The sequence below is a fragment of the Rhinolophus sinicus genome, linkage group LG16, assembly GCF_036562045.2.
Source record: "Rhinolophus sinicus isolate RSC01 linkage group LG16, ASM3656204v1, whole genome shotgun sequence".
In the NCBI taxonomy this organism is placed as follows: Eukaryota; Metazoa; Chordata; class Mammalia; order Chiroptera; family Rhinolophidae; genus Rhinolophus; species Rhinolophus sinicus.
In genome coordinates, this window is record NC_133765.1 from 9775049 (window position 1) to 9794288 (window position 19240).

Consider the following 19240-nt stretch of genomic DNA (forward strand, 5'->3'; position numbering starts at 1 on the left):
TTCGCATCTGGGAATCTCATTCTCATTAGAACTAAGAGCATCACCTTCTGTGTTTGTAATGAGCGTTACTCATATCTCATGTATGCTTAGAACATAGCAAGCGTGCCATACATTGTATTATTCATACAAATAATTTCTCCATTTTTACCTTTCTGCCCAGGTATGTTATCTTTTACAAAGTATTTTTTTTCCTCTCTTTGTGGTTGAAACTGATTTATTAAAATGATTATTTATTACAATTATTATTAAATAAAACTGATTTATTTCAAGTCTTGGTTCCTTTTGTCTCTTTTCTCAGGCACCTTATAGGGACCTCTATTTGTCCTTCATGAACACTCGCATGGTAGACAGATGACTGTCCACCCCATGCTGCTGTAGGTGCCCCGAACGTGGAACGGTCCCCAGAAAGGATGGATTCCAAAAATGAAAGCCCACACGTGTGGCCTACATCTGCAGAGCAGGAAGAGAATGCTGCACAGGTGAGGAGTGGTCTTTCCCGCTTGGTATTGATAATGGTTTTTGAGTTGGGTACAGTTTGCTGACAGCTAAATAGCAGCTTCTACATACATAGTAATGAGTAGCTGGCAGGGAGCTGACATGCAGAACTGGTAGCTAAGGAACAGGCAGGGTTTCAGCACTTTGAGTGCCCTGTCAGTATGGTCCAGTGTGATTCAGAAGCGCTGAGCTATACCACCCAGAGGCTTCTCTGCCTTTCCCCAACTCATTGTCATAATGTTTCACTCCCCCTTTTTATTTTGTTATTGGTGCTGAAAGTGTGTTTCTTTGATATTGTTCAGTATAGGGTTTTGATTCTCTGTGAGTAATGAAATATAGGTGTATCTATTAAAGTGAGTGGCTTTTTTTTTTCTTTTCAAATTTAGAATGTAAACCTCTAATTGAAAGTTGTCCTGTTGAGTCAATACCCCTGGAGATTAGTCGCTTATTCAAATGCCGCTGTAACGGATGATCTCTGCCTTTCCAATTGCTATCATAACTAGCTACATGCTCTTTTGACTATTCTCAGCAAAGGCAAACGTCTGCATTTTTGGTGTGGATTTGAGTTTTGAGAAGAGTCGGCAGTCATACAGAGGCATGTTTTGTATGCAACCAAAACGTAAAATTTGATTTTTAAGCATTATTTGATTTTTTATTAAATTACATAATCATAATGCTATTATCAAAACCAGGAAGTTAATATTGAAACATTTAAATATACACATTTTATTTAATTTAAGCAATATACTATTATAATAAATAAAATTGATCATCTGGTCTGAACACTTAAGAAAAAAAGTTCCAGAAATCCATCTAGCAGGATAATTGAGAATGCTGTTTTGTTCTCATGGAAACCATTCTGAAGGCCACTTCCATGCAGCTATATATTTTGATGTATTTTGTTTACAAGCAAAAATGTAGTCCATTAAAGAACAGAATAAAGAAAATAGATTACGGCACTCTGCGTGACCAGGGTCCCCATTTATGGGTAACCAGACAGCAGAGCACAGTATCCCTCATTGCACCTCCTCTTCTTAACCTTCTCCCAGCTAGGAATTCTGAGTTAGCAGAAGAGTGAGTAGTGAAGATCAAGTTGAAGAGCTTGGGTAACTCTTGTTTTGAGGAAATGTTTTTTTTTGTTGTTTTTTTTGCTTTTTTTAAGCACTGAAACTAGTCCAAGGTTTTGATGATGGTGAATAAATCTAAAATCACAAAATTATCTTGTAGTACTTTAAAAATGCACAAATATGTTATAAGCCTAATTCCGCCAATATATATACTATATCTTCATGGACAAATCAAATTTATGTGGAAGCTGGACTTAGTATTGAAGTTTGTTTTATTTCTGTAGTGCTTGATTACATTTAGTCTCTAGGTTTCTTTTTGGGGATTAAATTAGTTTATATCATCTTTGGAATCTACTATTCTCCATTGGAGAAAACAGAAATAATAAAGTTAGGTCCAAAGCCGAGACGGTAGAAGAGTAAGGATTCCAACCTACGAGTACCTAACTTCAATATCAGCACATAAATTATTTCTCTCCCAAATGTGTGCTTTGGCCATCTGCTTCTTATACCTTCAATATCAGGCATCGGGCTTTGTGCCAAACTCAAGCCTTCAAGAATTCAAACCTGCAAAGCTGACTGCTCAGAAAGCATTTTAGGAAATTCAGTTTCTGTTTTAGTTCTTGGTAGATAGAACATTACTTACTCTGGTGACAACTGAAATAATTGTCCAGAACCCCCGAAAAGCACTTCATTAGAATTTTCTGTATCTTTACCTGGCTGGCAAAGAATTCTGTTACAGTCTTTGATTTAGCAAACTGCTTAATCTGCCTCCAGTACAGCCTTGGAGTATGAAAAAATTTGTAGGAAATAAAATGACTTCAATATGTCTGCTGAAAGGCACTATTGGTTACAAAGTAGAATTTTTATGATGTTTAAAGCAATTGGCTTTTCAGTAACACTTCCAGGATCAGTTAACCACCCCCATTACTCCCACAAAGAGGTATCTGCACTGGACATATGAGGCAAAGGAATTTAAATCAGCTGCCTAATGTAAGCAGCAAGTCAGTGAGTGACAAGGTTCTTGGATCCTGTCTCTAGCTAACTAATTCACTCAGCATAGATGAGGATGTATCAATCCCTATTCTTCTTTCACTGGGGATATTTTAAGTGTGTACTGTGCTTGGTCTTCCATGCGTCTTTGTGAGATTGTTTTCTGTTCTATGCGAGTGGTTGCTACATACTTGCTGCTTTTTGCCCCAGGTGCACTTTGTTCCAGACGCTGGAACTGTGGCTCAGATCGTCTATACCGATGACCAGGTTCGTCCACCCCAGCAGGTGGTGTACACGGCAGATGGTGCCTCCTACACGTCAGTGGATGGTCCGGAGCATACGCTGGTATACATCCATCCTGTGGAAGCCGCTCAGGCATGTGAAGCCTTATTGTGTATAGTTTGTTTATTAATCAGTTAATTCTTTACTCTCTGCCATTCACTGTGAAGGGCTGGTGAGACAGGAAATATTCAGATAAGATTTGTGCTCTCATGGAGTTTACAGTCAACTTGGCAGGGGAAGGTATGATACATTCATAACAGTTCTTCTCTTCAGTGATCATGGACTATATGATCAACTTGGTACTTTTCCTAAGTATCAAAAGCCAGGCCAAAAATAACATTTAGATCTGTATACCTTAATCAAAGATGCATCAGTGAAAACATATGGGTTATTACAGTTCAATGTGTAAGCAAAAGGTTCTACTAGCTTATCGACTGCTATTTATTAATACTTACTGATTTGTAGGACTGTAATAGAGCAAAGGTAAAACTGGTGTACAATTATAGCTACCTTTATTTTTTTGCCAGTGATTTGGGATATTAGTTTCCAAATGCATGACACAAGTATTCCCCAATATAGAAATGTTAGTTTAGTTTCTCTTGTTAGCACTTTACACTGTACAAAGGACTTTTAAACATCGTAAAAGAATAAGTTTCATACTTTTATAGTAGGATCCTGGTAATAAAATTTTTCAATATTTAATCAAGAGGCTCAAATCACTTCCAAGAAGAAATGGGTCCAAACTAATTAATACCTCTCAAATTGATATGAAGATGAAATTGACAAATAGTCAGATGATAGTTTTGGAATGCCTCTGCTTAGTTTTGGTCCCCCAACTATATTCAAATAAGATCACATAGTTTTTATAGAGAATGTTCTGGGCCCAGCTTTTAATGTATTACTATATTACTAGATGTCTCAATTATAAGAATTTGATACTGGCTGAAATTCTTTTACATTCCTCTGCAATCAAAATTTGACCATAGTTCTTATTCTCACAGGTTTGCTGAGGGTGTGGGCAAATTAAAGTCTTTTAAAAGCTTTAGGGGAAAGAATATTTTTTTGGATTGGAAATTTTCTATGGTGCCCTGGCTAAAATAATTTTGAAGATTTTTCTACTCTAGTTAGCTTTGCTGCATCATGACTAAAATTATTTTGTGTTTATAATGAGATTTTAAAAAAAATTATGATTTTACTGGCTTTTTCCAAAAAAGAACCTATGCAACATTAAATGCAATCTGTTTCCTTCTACTTCTCTTCTGATAATGAGTGTGCATTTTATATTTCAGAGAATTGTAATGCTTGTGTATATAATACTCTTCTGTATGTCTATATATTTCTAGCCATTTTCATCCAGTCACAAGTGTGCTCCTATGATACACAGCATTATGTGTGAATGTATGCACCCTCACTCATGGCATGTCTTTTATATTTCCATGACATGCCTTTTTAATTAGCTGTGACATTCCACCTCAAGAGAGGCTTTACTTAAGAGGAAAATCGTGTAGAATGTTAGCCAATTGAGATGGTTAGCTTATACAATCTCTTTGGAGCCATCTGAATGAAAGGCTTTAGCTAAATGTAAGATTACTATCTTTATCTTCTTTATTAATGAGGATTATTACTAGCTATATGGGAATTAACTCTCCCACGAATTGGTGCTTAGCAGTAGGATAATTTTTCCTGTGTAGGCGGGCTGTCTAAAGATAAGTTTGTTGTTGTTACTGTGTTCTTTTTTTTGTTTTTGTTTTGTCTAGACTCTGTTTACAGACCCAGGCCAGGTAACTTATGTCCAACAGGATGCTACAGCTCAGCAGGTAATGAGTTACATTTTTGCTTCTTTGTTGTTTGGGGATAATACTATGGATTTTACCATTCCCTGGAATGTCCCCAACCCTCTGCTCTGTGCATTCTCTCGATGTCTGTTTCTTATATGTTAGATTAAATTTGATGGCAGCCTTCCTCATTCTAGCTTCTGAAAACTGATATTCTTTTTGGTTATCCTTTAAACATTTCTTTCCTTTCATCCATATTTCTAGTATGTCCTTTTTGACTTTGAGGGACTTCCTCCTTATTTTCCTTCAGGTTGTGAAAGTGATAAAGAAGATGCAGAAGCTAGATATTGTCAGTATTACTCTGAAGGGAATACGAATCCAAATAGTTTCATTTTCATGTTGGCTAGTACGACTTTTTAGCTGTACCACCAAGTGTCATGAGTGATTATCAAATAAATTCTCAATTAGTAAGCACTTTCTACTTTTTAATTTTTTATAGATGATTTGGATACTTCCATTTTAAAATTTGAAAACTATGTAGTAGTTGTATTAATATTACTTATGAAATCTAGAGAATTCTTAGGAGTCTTTGTCATATAAGTTATGGTTAAATTTATTCCTGATTGGTAGTGATCTACAATTTTGTGGGGTCTGTGGACTTGAATGAAAAAGTGTCTTAATCCATTTAGGCTGCTATAACAGAATGCCATATACTAGGTGGCTTATAACAACAGAGATTTATTTCTCACAGTTCTGGAGGCTGGGAAATCCAAGATCAAGGCGCCAGCAGATTCGGTGTCAGTTGAGGGCCCACTTCCTGGTTCATAGACGGCCATCTTCTCACTGTGTCCTCACGTGGCAGAAAGGGTGAGGGAGCTCTCTGGGGTCTCTTCTGTAAGGGCGATAATCCCATTCATAAGGGCTCCACCCTCATGACTTAATCACCTCTCAGAGGCTCCTCCCCAACACCATCTCATTGGGGATTCTGTTTCAACATACAAATTTTGGGGAGACACGAACATTCAATCTATAGCAGAGTTATCATTTTATTTTAATAATTTTGTAATAATTAGGTATATATCCTTGACAAAACAAGTCATGTACAGTTCTGTGAATATTTATTGATTCCATCAAGGAAGTAATGAAAGTTGTAATTAGTTTTTACAACCTGGCAGGAAAAGATAAAATGAAATTCCTTTGACTGTCTTTCGTAGATTAACTCATTCACTCATTTTTTTGAAGTGATGATTTTATTTTTTTTTAAAAAGTTGAAGCAATACTGGAAAAGAGAGGTACATTAAAAACAACGACAACAAAAAAACCAAATAAACAAATTCTTCCCAGAAACATCCTCATTAACTGAGCAGTTGGTAACTATTATTCCAGACATCCTTCTAGACATACAGACAAAGATAAATAAAGGGAAAATGGCACTGACTCCCAAATGCTATTATTCATCTGAATACTTTAAACTTAAATTTACTTGAATTTAGCAGAAGAAAAAGAAATTGAGGTGAAATTGAAAGAGGCAATTTACTATGTTTTCCTAAACTGCACTTTAGCTTCAGTCCCATTCTGTCCTTGGCTCCTGCTGTGGTGACATGGACATCAGCACACTGACACTTCCTCTCACTTTCCTCTTCACTGTTTTGTGTTAGTTGCATTATTATTGTAACTAATATATTTGTGTTCTGTTCAGTAACCAGAGTTAATTTAGAATTGTGCTCCATTCTCTACTGGTATTTAATTTGTAGGAATCTGGAGTCTAATTTTGATTATTTTCCTCAATCCTTTTCTGACTTAATGCCTGTTTGATTCTTCTTTTATCCTTGAAGTTTTATTTGAAGTCTAATGACTTCACCAGTGTATGAATCAGAATTTCCTAGGATAGGGTGTGTCCTTTTGATGTATAAGTTAAAACTTTATTTTAGGAAATTTTTATTTATTGGTCCTTTGAAAATCTTTTTAATTTCATTTTCTATGTTCCCTATTTTAGGAACATCAGTCATGAGAATATTGACTCTTCTTTGTATTTGATATCTAACATGTTCTCTATAATCATTTTTATAGCTATTATTTTCCATGTTAGTTATGTAATTTCCTTTGTGTTCACTACATTTCCTTATGGTGTGTTATTATTTACTTTTTAATTAAATATATAAAAGTGCAATGATATATCAAAACTCCCTATAACCAAAACTCAGATTAAACAATAGAACATTACTCCTAAAAGCCATCCTCAGGCTCCCTCCTAAATACTTTTCCTTCCCTTCTCGTCAAACGTAACTACTGTCCTGCCTGCTAACACCATAGATAAGTTTTCCATGGTTTTGAACTTTATATAAATGGAATTACTTAGTATGGTTTCCTTTTGTCTGGCTTCCTTTGTTCATTGTTAATGCTTGGGAGATTAGTTCATGTTGTTGGGTGTAGCTGTGGGTGTTTTTCGTCTATTTTTATTGCTATATAGTATTCAGTTTTATGAATAAATTACAGTATATTCAGGACTGTGATCCTTCCTCCACTTTGATCTTCTTTGAGAGTGTCTTGGCCCTTTGCTTTTCTACGTACATTTCAGAATCATCCTGGAAGTTTTCACAAAAATCCTGAAGGATTTTCAATGGAATTTCATTGTATTATGTATCAGTATGTAAAGAATTGATATCTTTATAATATTGTGTCTTCCAATCTGTGAACATGATATATCCCTGACTTTAAAATAAAAGTTAAAAAATTGTCTTCTAGGTAGAGGTCTTACACATCTTTCAGTAGATTTATTCCTAGATTTTTGGTGTGTTTTGATATTATAAATAGTATAATTTAAAAATTTTTCATTTTTCCAAATTTTATTTTATTTATTTGTTTTTCCCCCTTCTTCCACCTCCCCCCCCCCCCCCCACACACACACTCCGGGTTCAAGCCGTTGTTTCTCAGTCTAGTTGTGTAGGACACAGCTCCCTGGCCCATGCTGGTATTATGAGACTTGCACTTGCACGCTGAGGCAGTTGGTCGCTAGTTCACAGCAGCCGGCGGCAGCACTCAGCAGCTCACTCCAACCCCCGGCTGCTCATGACAGCCCAGCTCCAAGGAGAACTGTTGTTCACCATCTTAGCTGTAGAGGGCGCAGCTCACTGGCCCATGTGGGAATCGAACTGGCGACCTCAGCGTTAGGAGCACCGCGCTCCAGCCACCTGAGCCCCTGGGCTGGCCCTCAAATTTTATGTTTTATTTTCTTGATAGTCATGTTGTCTATGAATACTGACAGTTTTATTTCTTTCTAATCCTTCCAAATCCTTATATCTTTTCTTTTTCTTTTTTTTTTTCCCTTTTGGCCTGCTGGCTAGGATCACTAAATACATTATTGAATAGATGTGGTGCTAGTAGGTTTCCTTTTTTCCATCCTAGTTCTTAGGGGAAAAACTTTCACTATTAAAAATGTTGTTTAGTGCAGGATTTTTATAACAAAAGTACCCTTTATCAGATTAAGAAAGTTGTCTTTATTTTTAGTTTTTAATATATATTTATTTATTATTAATTGATGTTTATTATTATTCTGGGATGTTGATTTTTTATCAAGTGCTTTTTCTGAATCTGTTGAGATTTTTCTCCTCCTTTCTGTTAATATGGTGAATTACATTAATTGATATTTAAAAATTAAGCCAGCCTTGCATTCTAGAATAAACTCCTCTACTTGCTCCTTTTCATATATGTCTGGATTTGGATATGGTTTGCTACTATTTTGTTTGGGGTTTACATATTTATTTAATAATCCATTGTATTTTTCAGCCACAGTGTTTGATTTTCTTGCTTTTAAAGTAGCTTTCTACAAATATCAAATTATTATGTTATATACCTGAATCTAATATAATATTATGTCAATTATGTCTCAATTAAAAAGAAAAGAACAGAGAAAAGCTTTCAGCTTGATATTTTTCTTTTTCCTTTTAATAGCATCCTGAAAATCTACATCATCATTTTTATTGACTGTATAGTATTCTATTATAGGAATGTACTACTATCTATATTATCCATTGTTTTATATGTAGGCTATTTCCTATTTTTTTTGCTACTACAAAGAACACTGCCATAGATATCATACCAGATTATTTCCTTAGAATAAAGTCTCCAAAGAGAAATGAAAGAGACTCACGGTATTCACATTTAAAATTATTTAAGAACCAAGATTTTTTTTGTGAAAGTGCAAAAAGATACAAATATAAAAATCAAATAAATTAAATAAAACCCAGGATCCCAGATTTGAATTAGAATATCAGTATGAACTTGTGATGTAATTTTCTCTTAAAAAAACACGTTTTCTAGTTCTGGCCACTGGAAAGGTGTAGATACAGTCATCTATGCAGTAGCAATGAGCTGACGTGGTCTCTAAATACAATTTTCCAGTAAAAGGAATCAGGGCTACCTAGAGAAACGGCAGATTCTAGCTCTGGAACAGGAAATGTACAAGATGTGCCTGTAATATTTTATCAGAATGCAAGGAAGCTAGTAACAACTCTGTTCAGTGGTCCTGTGGAAAGAACTACTGATCTAACTTGAGGGGGCCAAAATGGGACAATTTGAGCTGTAAAAAAAAGGAAAATATCTACAATAGATTGAAATACATTAACTATATTTAAAATCCACAAGCTCATACTGATATTAAAAGAAATAACTCATTGGTAATTTTTTGAGGATGGTAGGGGATCACCACATTATTCGTGCAACTGATAAATGACAGAATGCAGCCTTTCTCCCTAAAAGTACTTAGGTAAACAATTACTTGATGAGGGAAGTCTTTTTTTATAGAAACATTCCAACTAATAAATAAAGGGGATGACTGGCTTAGAATATCAGCATTTTTCATCTTCTAATGAAATATGGATCTAGGCAGTGATCATCAACAACAGCCCTAAACTATCAGGAAAAAGCTGATGAGCCACGTTATAATGGATGGATCAACTTAACCCTCTGAATATTGTTAATATCACGAAAAAGGGAGAACCATTCATTATAGACCTCCTGGTGTTGTGTACCTCTTACTGCATTTCACCACACATGAAGCATTCCTCCCAAAAGACTGAACCTGAATCTGAGTCTCTGGATTCCACTACCGGCTTATAGGAAGCATGGTAGACAAAATGGAACAAGTTAAAAGACACACAAGGATGTAATCAGCAAAATCTAGACTGTGGAAAACCGAAGGACAAATGGCCTCGTTTCTTCCACATACAAATTGCAAAGGAAAAGAAAAGGAATGGGAATTTACAGTTAGAGGAGACGTCAGAAACATATCAGTCAAATGCAGTAAGTGGACCTGCATTGTTTAGGTCCTGATTTGAACAAACCAATTATAAAAAAATCATGAGACAACTGGGGAAATCCTAACACAGTTAACTGGATATTTGATGATATTAAGGAATGAATAATTTTTAAGGATGATAATGTATAAATATAAAAGTCCTTTTAGAGATATCTACTGAACTATTTATAGATGAAAATGTATAATGTCTGAGGTTTGCTTCAAAATAATCTAGTGAGGGGGAAAGTAGGTAGGAGAATGAAAAGTGGAAATGAAGCTGGCCATGAGTTGATGATTGTTGAAGTTGAATGATGGGTATGTGCGGTTTATTATGATACTCTGTTTGATACATGTTTTAAATTTGCCATTATAAGTGGGGAAGTTATATTGATAGGAGTTTCTAAATTGCTTTTCGGAAGCCAAAAATATTTCTGTTCCCACCAGCAATATATGAGAATGCCCATTTCCACATTCACTTTCCACACTAGGTATTTGCAGTCTTTTAAAATTTTGCCAATCTGATATGCAAAAATGGTATTTTGTTGTTTTAATATTATGGCATAGTTTTAATTAGAAGTTTTGTTGCCACTTGAGGTTGCACCTCAAAGGGCCCTTCATCTTTTCCAATCTCCAGAAACAATCTGTTTGTTTCATGTTCTGTGCGAAAGGAAAGTTGTAGTCAGATAGCTCTATGAACCCTTACATTACAAGGCCGTGTAACTATTGGCTTCTTTATTATAGTTCCCTTTCATCCAGCATGATTTTTATTTCTGGCTATAACACCTCAGTGATGGTCAGCTTATTCTGTGACTGGATAAATTCTGGATGGAAAATTGGAGTGAGGGTTTAACACAGATGATAAATGCCTCCTCCCCCATCCCCCTTAGCAAAAAGGTTCCTATTTTCAATTGTTTTTAGTGGTGGCAAAATGCACTTGAAGCCTTTTTCATATGTGCATTGCCTCATCCTTAAGAAAGGCACCAGTGCTCTCCAGACCTAGAAGCACAGTCTCCTCTTTGTTTCTGAAAAATGAACATGTGTGATTCCCCACACACTGAGAAGGAAATATGCTGCACTGATAATTGGTCTCAGTAGGAATCCAGAAACATTCTGTTGTGTTTGCTGCTGTCCAGTGTAGCTTCATATTTCACTTCTCAGATGAATTATATCCTGAAATGCTTTATGTATTTGCAGAAATAATTATAGACAGTGATATTAAGTGGGAAAGAGAAAGTGTACCCTAAGTTTAACAAACTCTTTCCTCCTGCCGTGTTTTATTGTGCATGACAAAATGCACAGGATTAAAATATTTTTGTTTCATATTCTTTTCCTCTAAGTGTAATTGACACACGTTGCTCACCACCTTACTGCCTGGCCATTGTTTCCGGAGCCAGTGTGATTACCTTGTGGCTCTGGTATTCAAGGTGTGTGTGATGTTTACCTTCTCTGCTGCCCTCTTTGAATAGATTTAATCCCTTAGGGGCCCTTGTGATGTAGTGGAAAAAGCAGAGCAGAGTCAGATTTGGAATTTTATCTCTGCCACTTAGGAGCTGTGTGGTAATGTTACCTAGCCTCAAAGGAATTTAAAAATATGCCTAGCTCTCAGTAAATGTCAGTTGATTTGAATTATTAATTAAACACATTTGTAATGCATACCTACTGTGCGTTAAGGTATAAGCTATCTAGAAATATATAGTTCTTACTAGAAATGATTGTGATCAACCCTTTTCATCCCTTTTCAACAGTAGTTTGCACGATTCTGGTATGTGTTCAACCTCTGCTGTAACATCAGTCTTTCCAGATAATGGCTGAAGTGTTCAAGCCTTTCTTTGCCACAGTCTTTTAAGGGAGTTCCAGCATGGGGGAGGAAGAGGCTGTTGGTACTCTTCTAATGTCAGCTTTCTCAGCAGTGGTGAAAAGCCAGCAGTAACCTTGCCTAACCAGACTTTCTAGCAGCTTCAGTTGGGGAAAAAAATACATCTCAGCTTCACTGGAATAACTGAATTGCTGAATTCATTCTTTGAGGTTGGTTCTGTAAAGAGATAAAGAATTTATGAGGAGCAGAGGTGGATATATGCTTTGGTTTGTTCAGTGGGTGATAACATTCATCACCAGCATAAAATTTAAGTGCTTAGAATAAAGGATGATACTGAAACTATGCTCTGAGATAACAAGTGGGAACGAAGTAGCTTCTTTGCAGGATCAGGGGAGGACGCAGAGGGGTAACACAGTCGTATTGCCAGAAGTCCCCTGCTCTTTTCCTTATTGAGTCCTCACCTCAGTGGGCATTTTATTCTGTTTTTATTGAAACTGAAGCAGAAGCAGCTCCCAGAATTTTGTCCTCCCATATAAAGCTTCTAAAACGCCCTGAGCTACAGAGATGGAATGTCATATAAAAGTCTGGGCTCCGGGGTTAAATGAATGCATGTTAAAACATGCATATGCTATTTGAGGTAACTGACTTTATCTGCTTTCTGGAGCCTGAGTATTTCAAATGTTGGGCAATGATCTTAAACTGCCGTGGCAGTTAGACTCTGTAAACCCACAATGTTGTTTCATTATAGAGTTTAAGCAGTTCTCAGACTTAGATGTATTATGCAACTGAAAAAAAGATGTTTCTGTGAATAGCAGCAGAGTTCCTATAGATGCCTAAAGGGATTGATGTCATTTCCCAAAGGGCCAAATATATTTTCACAAACCAATCCTTGTTGCATACCTAATGTTCAGTAGTTTGTTAAGGTGTAGAGGAAGCATATGATGCCATCCCCATCCTGCAGAATTTATGATAATAATGATCTATTGCTAAAATTAAGCACTTACTAAATGCCACACACTCTACTACTGGCCTCATATATGTATTGTTTCATTTAGTCCTCATAATAATCTATGAGGTGCAGGTTTGTTACTATGTCTTTTATAGATAAGGAAACTGAGGTTCAGAGAAGTTGATTAACTTATTAACTTGCTAGATAGTGGGGCCAGGATTTTAATCCAAATCTGACTCCAAAGCCCACACTCTGCTTCCCTGAGGTGCAGTTGCAGGGGCAAGATGGACTCACATGAAAATGCACAGTAATTGAAAAGTAGATGGTGTTTGGCAATGGATACAAAGCTCTGGGGGATTGCTAATGTGTGAGATGTCAGCATCAAGATTCTAAAAGATGTTGGCAGACTGGAAGAACAGAACAAGTAATAAAATGAAATTTGCTGGAGATAAACGCAAAATCCTCTCCATTTAAGTAAAAATCAGCTATTTAAGTCCTGAGGAGGAGAAAAATGTTTTAATACCACTCTACGAGAAGGAAAAAAGGATTTTAGTTATCTGCAGATTCAAAAGGGGCCAGCAGTAGAACAGTGGCCATCGTAAGTGCGTAAGTGTGAATGCAAGCTGATGCTGTATTCATAAAGATATGGAATCTGCTGAGGAATAAATGAAGATGACAGAATGATGAGAGGTCTGAAAGTTTGGCCATGTAAGAAATGATTGAATGAATTAGGGGTCTTTGGTCTTGAAATACTTGCAGAGCTGTCTTCATGTGGCAGAAGGGTTAGATATATTCTATCTAGCTTGAGAGGGAAGTCGTAGGTCCCCCATGTATGGAACATACGTGCAAGGAGATCTCGGCTCTGCAGAAACCATCATTGAACTATTCCGAAATGATCGAGCCGCCTTGTAAAGTGATGAAATGCGGAAGCTGAGGCTCAATGATGTTGTAGAGTGGGATTCTATGACTCCAAGTGAGCTCGGAGCAGAGCACAGTCAGGGAGGGCTAACGCAGTCAGAAATGGTTCATGGAGAAACTGGAGCAGGATATTAGGTTTAGAAGGTAGGTGTGGGAAGAGCATTCTCGGTGAGGAAAACCACATATGGGAAGGTAAAGATACAGGGAGCAGGCATTAAAAAAACCTTGCTGTGTTGAATGGGATTGGGATATGGCTTGAGTATGACTAGAGTGCTAACTGGGCAGGAGAAGTAAGGTTGGAGAAAAGGAATTTGGGGTGCTATGTAAGCCATGATGTTTGTTTAGGAGGTGAGAGAGCTCTTTAAGGTACCATTTATTTTCTACCAGTGTATTTGGTTAAGGTAGCATTAACCCAATACATTATCCAAACCTTACCTTATTTGCAAAAGACTAACTTCAGCGTGATGAAACAAATAGGCATCTTTTTCATTCTTACTTAAACACCTTAGCCTCTCTGAAGTGTGTCAAAGGAAAGCTGTTAGCCATTGAATTTTACCAACTGTTTTAGTTTTAAAAGTGAAGTGGTTGAAGATAGGTCAGATCGCTGTCCACACTATGTTGTGGCCTCCCTGGAAAGGCGGGAGGGGCCCCCCTCCACCCCAAATTGAGTTCAGATGTTGAGATTAATGATACTACACATGCACCAAGAGGATATGAAAAGGTTTGTTACTTACATACTTGAAGTCTCTGGGGAGACTGGGCAGGCCTCTCAAGCAGGTTTGAAATGGCTCAAGAGAGCAAGGAAAGGAGACTGGCTCGGGGTTTTGTTGAGGTGAAGTGGTGGGGTCAGCATGAGGGTTCCAGAGCAAACAATCGGGTGCTCTCAGGGTCTGAAACTCCTGCCCGGCGTCAAAGGAGGGATCATCAGCCTGCCCAGATGTCAGGCAGAAACAGCAAAAATGAAGGCAGACTCCTCATTAACAGCCGATAGATGGAAATCATTTCTTCAGGGCCTTGAAGGGTGCTAGTGTGAAGAATATCTGCTACCGCAGCCTTGTATTTCCTGTGTGTACGTGTGTACTAGCTAACTAAAAGTGAATGTGTGTTAACTTGATGGTGAAACTTTGTCCAGGCCTCATTACCCGTGCATAATCAGGTGTTACCTTCAATTGAGAGCGTGGATGGCTCAGACCCTTTGGCCACTCTGCAGAACCCTATGGATAGACTGGAGGCCAAAGAGGAAGACGATGAGGATGAGGATGAGGACACTGAGGAAGATGAGGAGGAAGATGGTGAAGACACAGACCTGGATGACTGGGAACCAGATCCACCTCGGCCCTTCGACCCGCATGACTTATGTAAGTACCAGCTGGTTCTCGTGAGGAAGGGCTTCCTGTGTGCAAACACTGCTGCCCCCTCTGTGGGCATCACTTCACTTCATCCTCACAACAGTGTGTGAGGGAGGCAGATGGTGTCTGGAGAGTTCCGATTTTACTGATGAAGGGACAGAAGCTCAGAAGCTAGGCAGCCTGCAGAGGCTAGGGGTGAGTGGTGGCTCAGGCATCAAGCCTGTCTTCTTAATACCAGAGCGTGGGCTCCCAAACCACTATGATAAGTTTCTCCAGTTCTGGAATAGTCTGCCATTTCAGCTTTAATACGTTGGCTTTGCTGCCTTTACCTCCGTTTATACCTTTTAAAAATGCCTGCTGTAGTTCAGGCACTAGTGCTTTATATTTTTTGACTTGTTTCATGCTCTCCACAGTCTTATGAGATAGGTAGCTTTCCCAAGGTCATGCTCAGTTGTTGCAAGGGTCAGGATTCAAACAGTGGTCTGGCTCCAGGGGGCCCATGGGTCACCATAACACTGCCTCTCTATATTGCTTGCCTGAGGGGTGGGTGGTCCTGCTTCCACCTATCAAATCACTGTTTCTTGCTATCAATTTTCATGCTTCTATGGCAAAGTTCTTACCTCATTTATTTGAATGAACCAGGCTAGTCAGAGTGTTGTGGTCTCACCATATTTGTGAGACCTTCTATGTGGTGGTGGTAAAGCTTTATTTGGTAAAGATTTTTTTTTTTTGGTGGTAAAGCTCATTTGCACTGGGGCCAGTGTTCACCTTCATATCCAGTAGAGAACTTCCTCATTTTGTTTTTTCTTGAATTCATACATTTTTCAAGGCCACTCCTTATTCAAATACACATAGTTACTTTCTCTTATAAACATTAATACAGAGTAGTTTTCCACTATTGGAGAGTTGTAGGAATTGAAAATACCTATTCCTCAAGCCAGATCATCACAAAGCCAGAGTTGGGTAAAATATGATTGGTTAATTAAGCTTGCTAAGTGTTATGAGCATGATCTCTGTGTGGTCCACATTAATACCGGCAGTTAGCTGACAGATGGGTGCTATGGGGAAAGAGGGAGTGAGTGTGGATGCTTAGTGCAAAATGATCACTTAGAAAATGAGCTGAAAATACATGTCCTATCAGGGCTGGGTTAATTGTGTCATCCAGGTGAATGAGGGCTGAGATGTTAAATTCATTCATTTTAGCATTATCTTCATACAGCATACGTTGCAGTCACACTGCATAGTACTCTTTGTTTTTGTTAGACATGCCCAGACACTGAGGCTTCTATAATTTCCTTTGAAAAAACTAGTTAAACAGTATTGTCAGGGTTTTTTTTAACAGCCTTTTTTTTTTTTTTTAAATTGGGGAACAGTGTGTTTCTCCAGGGCCCATCAGCTCCATGTTGTCCTTCAGTCTAGTTGTGGAGGGCGCAGCTCAGCTCCAAGTCCAGTCACCATTTTCAATCATTAGTTGCAGGGGGCGCAGTCCACCATCCGATGCAGGAATTGAACCGGCAACCTTGTTGTTAAGAGCTTGCGTTCTAACCAACTGAACCATCCGGCCACCCCTTTTAACAGCTTTTTAAAAGATATAATTTACACATTATAAACCTCATCTCTCTTGTCTTACCAGATTTGGTAACATTTAGCCTAAAGCTCTTCTTTTTTTCTTTTCAGATATAATTGATTTGTAAATTTAGTGGCCACTATTTGAATTGATATCCAGTGGAGAAATAGGTCACAGCCTGCATGTTATTTTTAGCAGGCATAAGCTAATTCTGCCTGATTTTAGAGGGAAAAAAAGTACAGAATTTTATTGGTCTGTGAAAGCTAATATATTACAATTGAATGGGTACTGTATTGTAGGAGTTAATTGAATTTTGGCCTAAAAATTTAGATTTGGGGATTTTTTAGGTTAGAGCTTTTTTCTTGAGATCAAATCACATGGAGGGATTCAACTTCCAGATTTTTTTTTTTTTTTTTTTTTTTTTTTTGCAGGGTGTGAGGAGTGTAACAATGCGCACTCTTCAGTGTGCCCAAAGCATGGCCCGTTGCACCCCATCCCCAACCGTCCTGTGCTCACCAGAGCAAGAGCCAGCCTCCCCCTGGTCCTGTACATCGACCGGTTCCTCGGAGGTGTGTTCTCCAAAAGGCGCATCCCCAAGCGCACCCAGTTCGGCCCCGTGGAGGGACCCCTTGTCAGGGAGTCCGAGCTGAAAGACTGTTATATTCATCTAAAGGTAATTCACGCTTTATCGTAGTTCACTCTTGTTATTATTTTTGAAGGGGCATGCATTTAGTCTCTTAATTGAACTTCATAGCAGTTGTTTGCTAAGGCATTATATGAATAACTCTGAAAAGTGTATTCTTAGGGGCTATTTTAATCTGCTAGAGCTGCCATAACAAAATACCACAGATGGGCGGATTAAATGACAGTAAATTTTTTTTTAAATTTATTTTTTTAAATTTATTGTGGTGACAATTGTTAGTAAAATTACATAGATTTCAGGTGTACAACTCTGTATTACATCATCTATAAATCCCATTGTGTATTCACCACCCAGAGTCAGTTCTCCTTCCATCACCATATATTTGATCAAATGACAGAAATTTATTTTCTCACAGTTCTGGCAGTTAGAAGGCCAAGATCAAGGTTTTGGCAGGGTTGGTTTCCTCTGAGGCCCCTCTCCTTGTCTTGTAGATGGCCGCCCTCTTGCCGCCTCTGTACTTGGTCATCCCTCTCTGCAAGCATAGCCGGGTGTCTCTGTGTGTCCTAATTTCCACTTTTTATAAGGACAACAATCAGATTGTATTAGGGCCCACTCTAATGACCTCATTTAAACATAATCACCTCTTTAAAAGTCCTAGCTCCAAATCTAGTCACATTCTGAGTTATTGGGAGATTAGGGTATCAACATATGAATTTTTTTGGGGGGGGGATGGGGACACAATTGAGCCCGTAACAGGGGCTTTAACAGCTTTTTCTTTTTTTTTCAAACTGACTGGAACACAGAGAATTATGTAGGCTCATGTAATCTGCCAAGTGCCAATAATGTTTTCACGAAAACCACTTCAATTTTTGAAACAGCTCTGTTCTAGTGAATCTTTTCTTAAAGAATAGTTCACTGTATGTTAAAGTATGTTTATACTGATCTCTATTTTTTACATTCGATGCTTTTACTTCTCTTCAACCCCTTGATGTCTGCCTCTTGGAGAGCCACTCTGGAGAACCAAGAAAGGGCAGTGGGAAGGGAGAATATTTGGGATGTGTGTTTTGAGAAATTAGCTGCTGTCATGGGGAGGTATTCTCTGGTGAATGCTCAAGATCTCCAGGAAAGAGTAGTACTTTGTAGCAAGTTATATAAATGTCTAACCACTATGCTGTATACCTGAAATTAATATAACATTGAATGTTGACTGTAATTTGGAAAAAAAAGAGAATACTTTGTAAAGAGAAATACCTGTCACCAGGCTATACATTATAAATGAATACAATTGAATCCCAAAAGGAAGCAAGTTATAATAAACTGGAGAGTATTTTGCTTGTATTTTCTGGCTTATTTGTAGCATTTTTTGATGTGTTAGTTAATGATGACACATCAACTGAAGCTATACAATCAGGTTAACTTTCAGGTTTTGCCTGGTAATTCTATAGGTGGGTATTTGGAGATCCTTTCCCTTTTACATCTGGCAAGACACAATTCCAGTTCTGTACAAAGGGAAGAATCAGGATATATGGTTAATTTAAAGAGCAATATATTGTGTATTATGACATTAATGCATATCATATTGAAGGTTTTATTTATTTTGTTTTTTGGCATGGCTTTTAACTTTCTCTTTGATTACAGGTTTCTCTTGATAAAGGGGACAGAAAAGACAGGGATTTACATGAAGACCTATGGTTTGAGTTGTCTGATGAGACCCTTTGTAATTGGATGATGTTTGTACGTCCAGCCCAGAATCACCTGGAGCAGAACCTGGTGGCTTACCAATATGGCCACCACGTGTATTACACAACAATAAAGAACGTAGAACCCAAGCAGGAGCTTAAGGTACAGAGCTGGGTCAGTGGGGCCTCTGCTAGGAATCATGCTTGTTTAATGCTTTTCCTACTTTTTTTTCCCCTGAAGTGGGATTCTTACAAAAATGGTCCTTTCCTTGTAATTCTCTTACCTATTGAATGTCTACTATATACTGTATACCTATAATAGTCCCATAATAAAGCAAAATAAAAAATGTATGACTTTTGGGCATATCAAAGGCCTACATGAAGGCATTAGGCCCAGGGGTAAGGTATAGTTGT

The 19240-nt window shown here is 37.8% G+C and overlaps 1 protein-coding gene across 3 annotated transcripts in view; it reads left to right on the forward strand.

The window, feature by feature from the left end:
• PRDM10 (PR/SET domain 10) overlaps window positions 1-19240 on the forward strand; it is an 88633-nt gene that overhangs the window by 34193 nt on the left and 35200 nt on the right. Inside the window, exons 2-7 of one of the 3 annotated variants that reach the window (XM_074321062.1) lie at window positions 299-479; window positions 2763-2927; window positions 4592-4651; window positions 14799-14946; window positions 16936-17177; window positions 18786-18989. In XM_074321062.1, the coding sequence (XP_074177163.1) occupies window positions 411-479; window positions 2763-2927; window positions 4592-4651; window positions 14799-14946; window positions 16936-17177; window positions 18786-18989 (888 nt within the window). In that variant the 5' untranslated portion in view covers window positions 299-410. Of the gene's footprint in view, window positions 1-298; window positions 480-2762; window positions 2928-4591; window positions 4652-14720; window positions 14947-16935; window positions 17178-18785; window positions 18990-19240 lie in introns of all 3 variants that reach the window. The other 2 variants (XM_019713984.2, XM_019713986.2) reach the window with 2 other exon arrangements.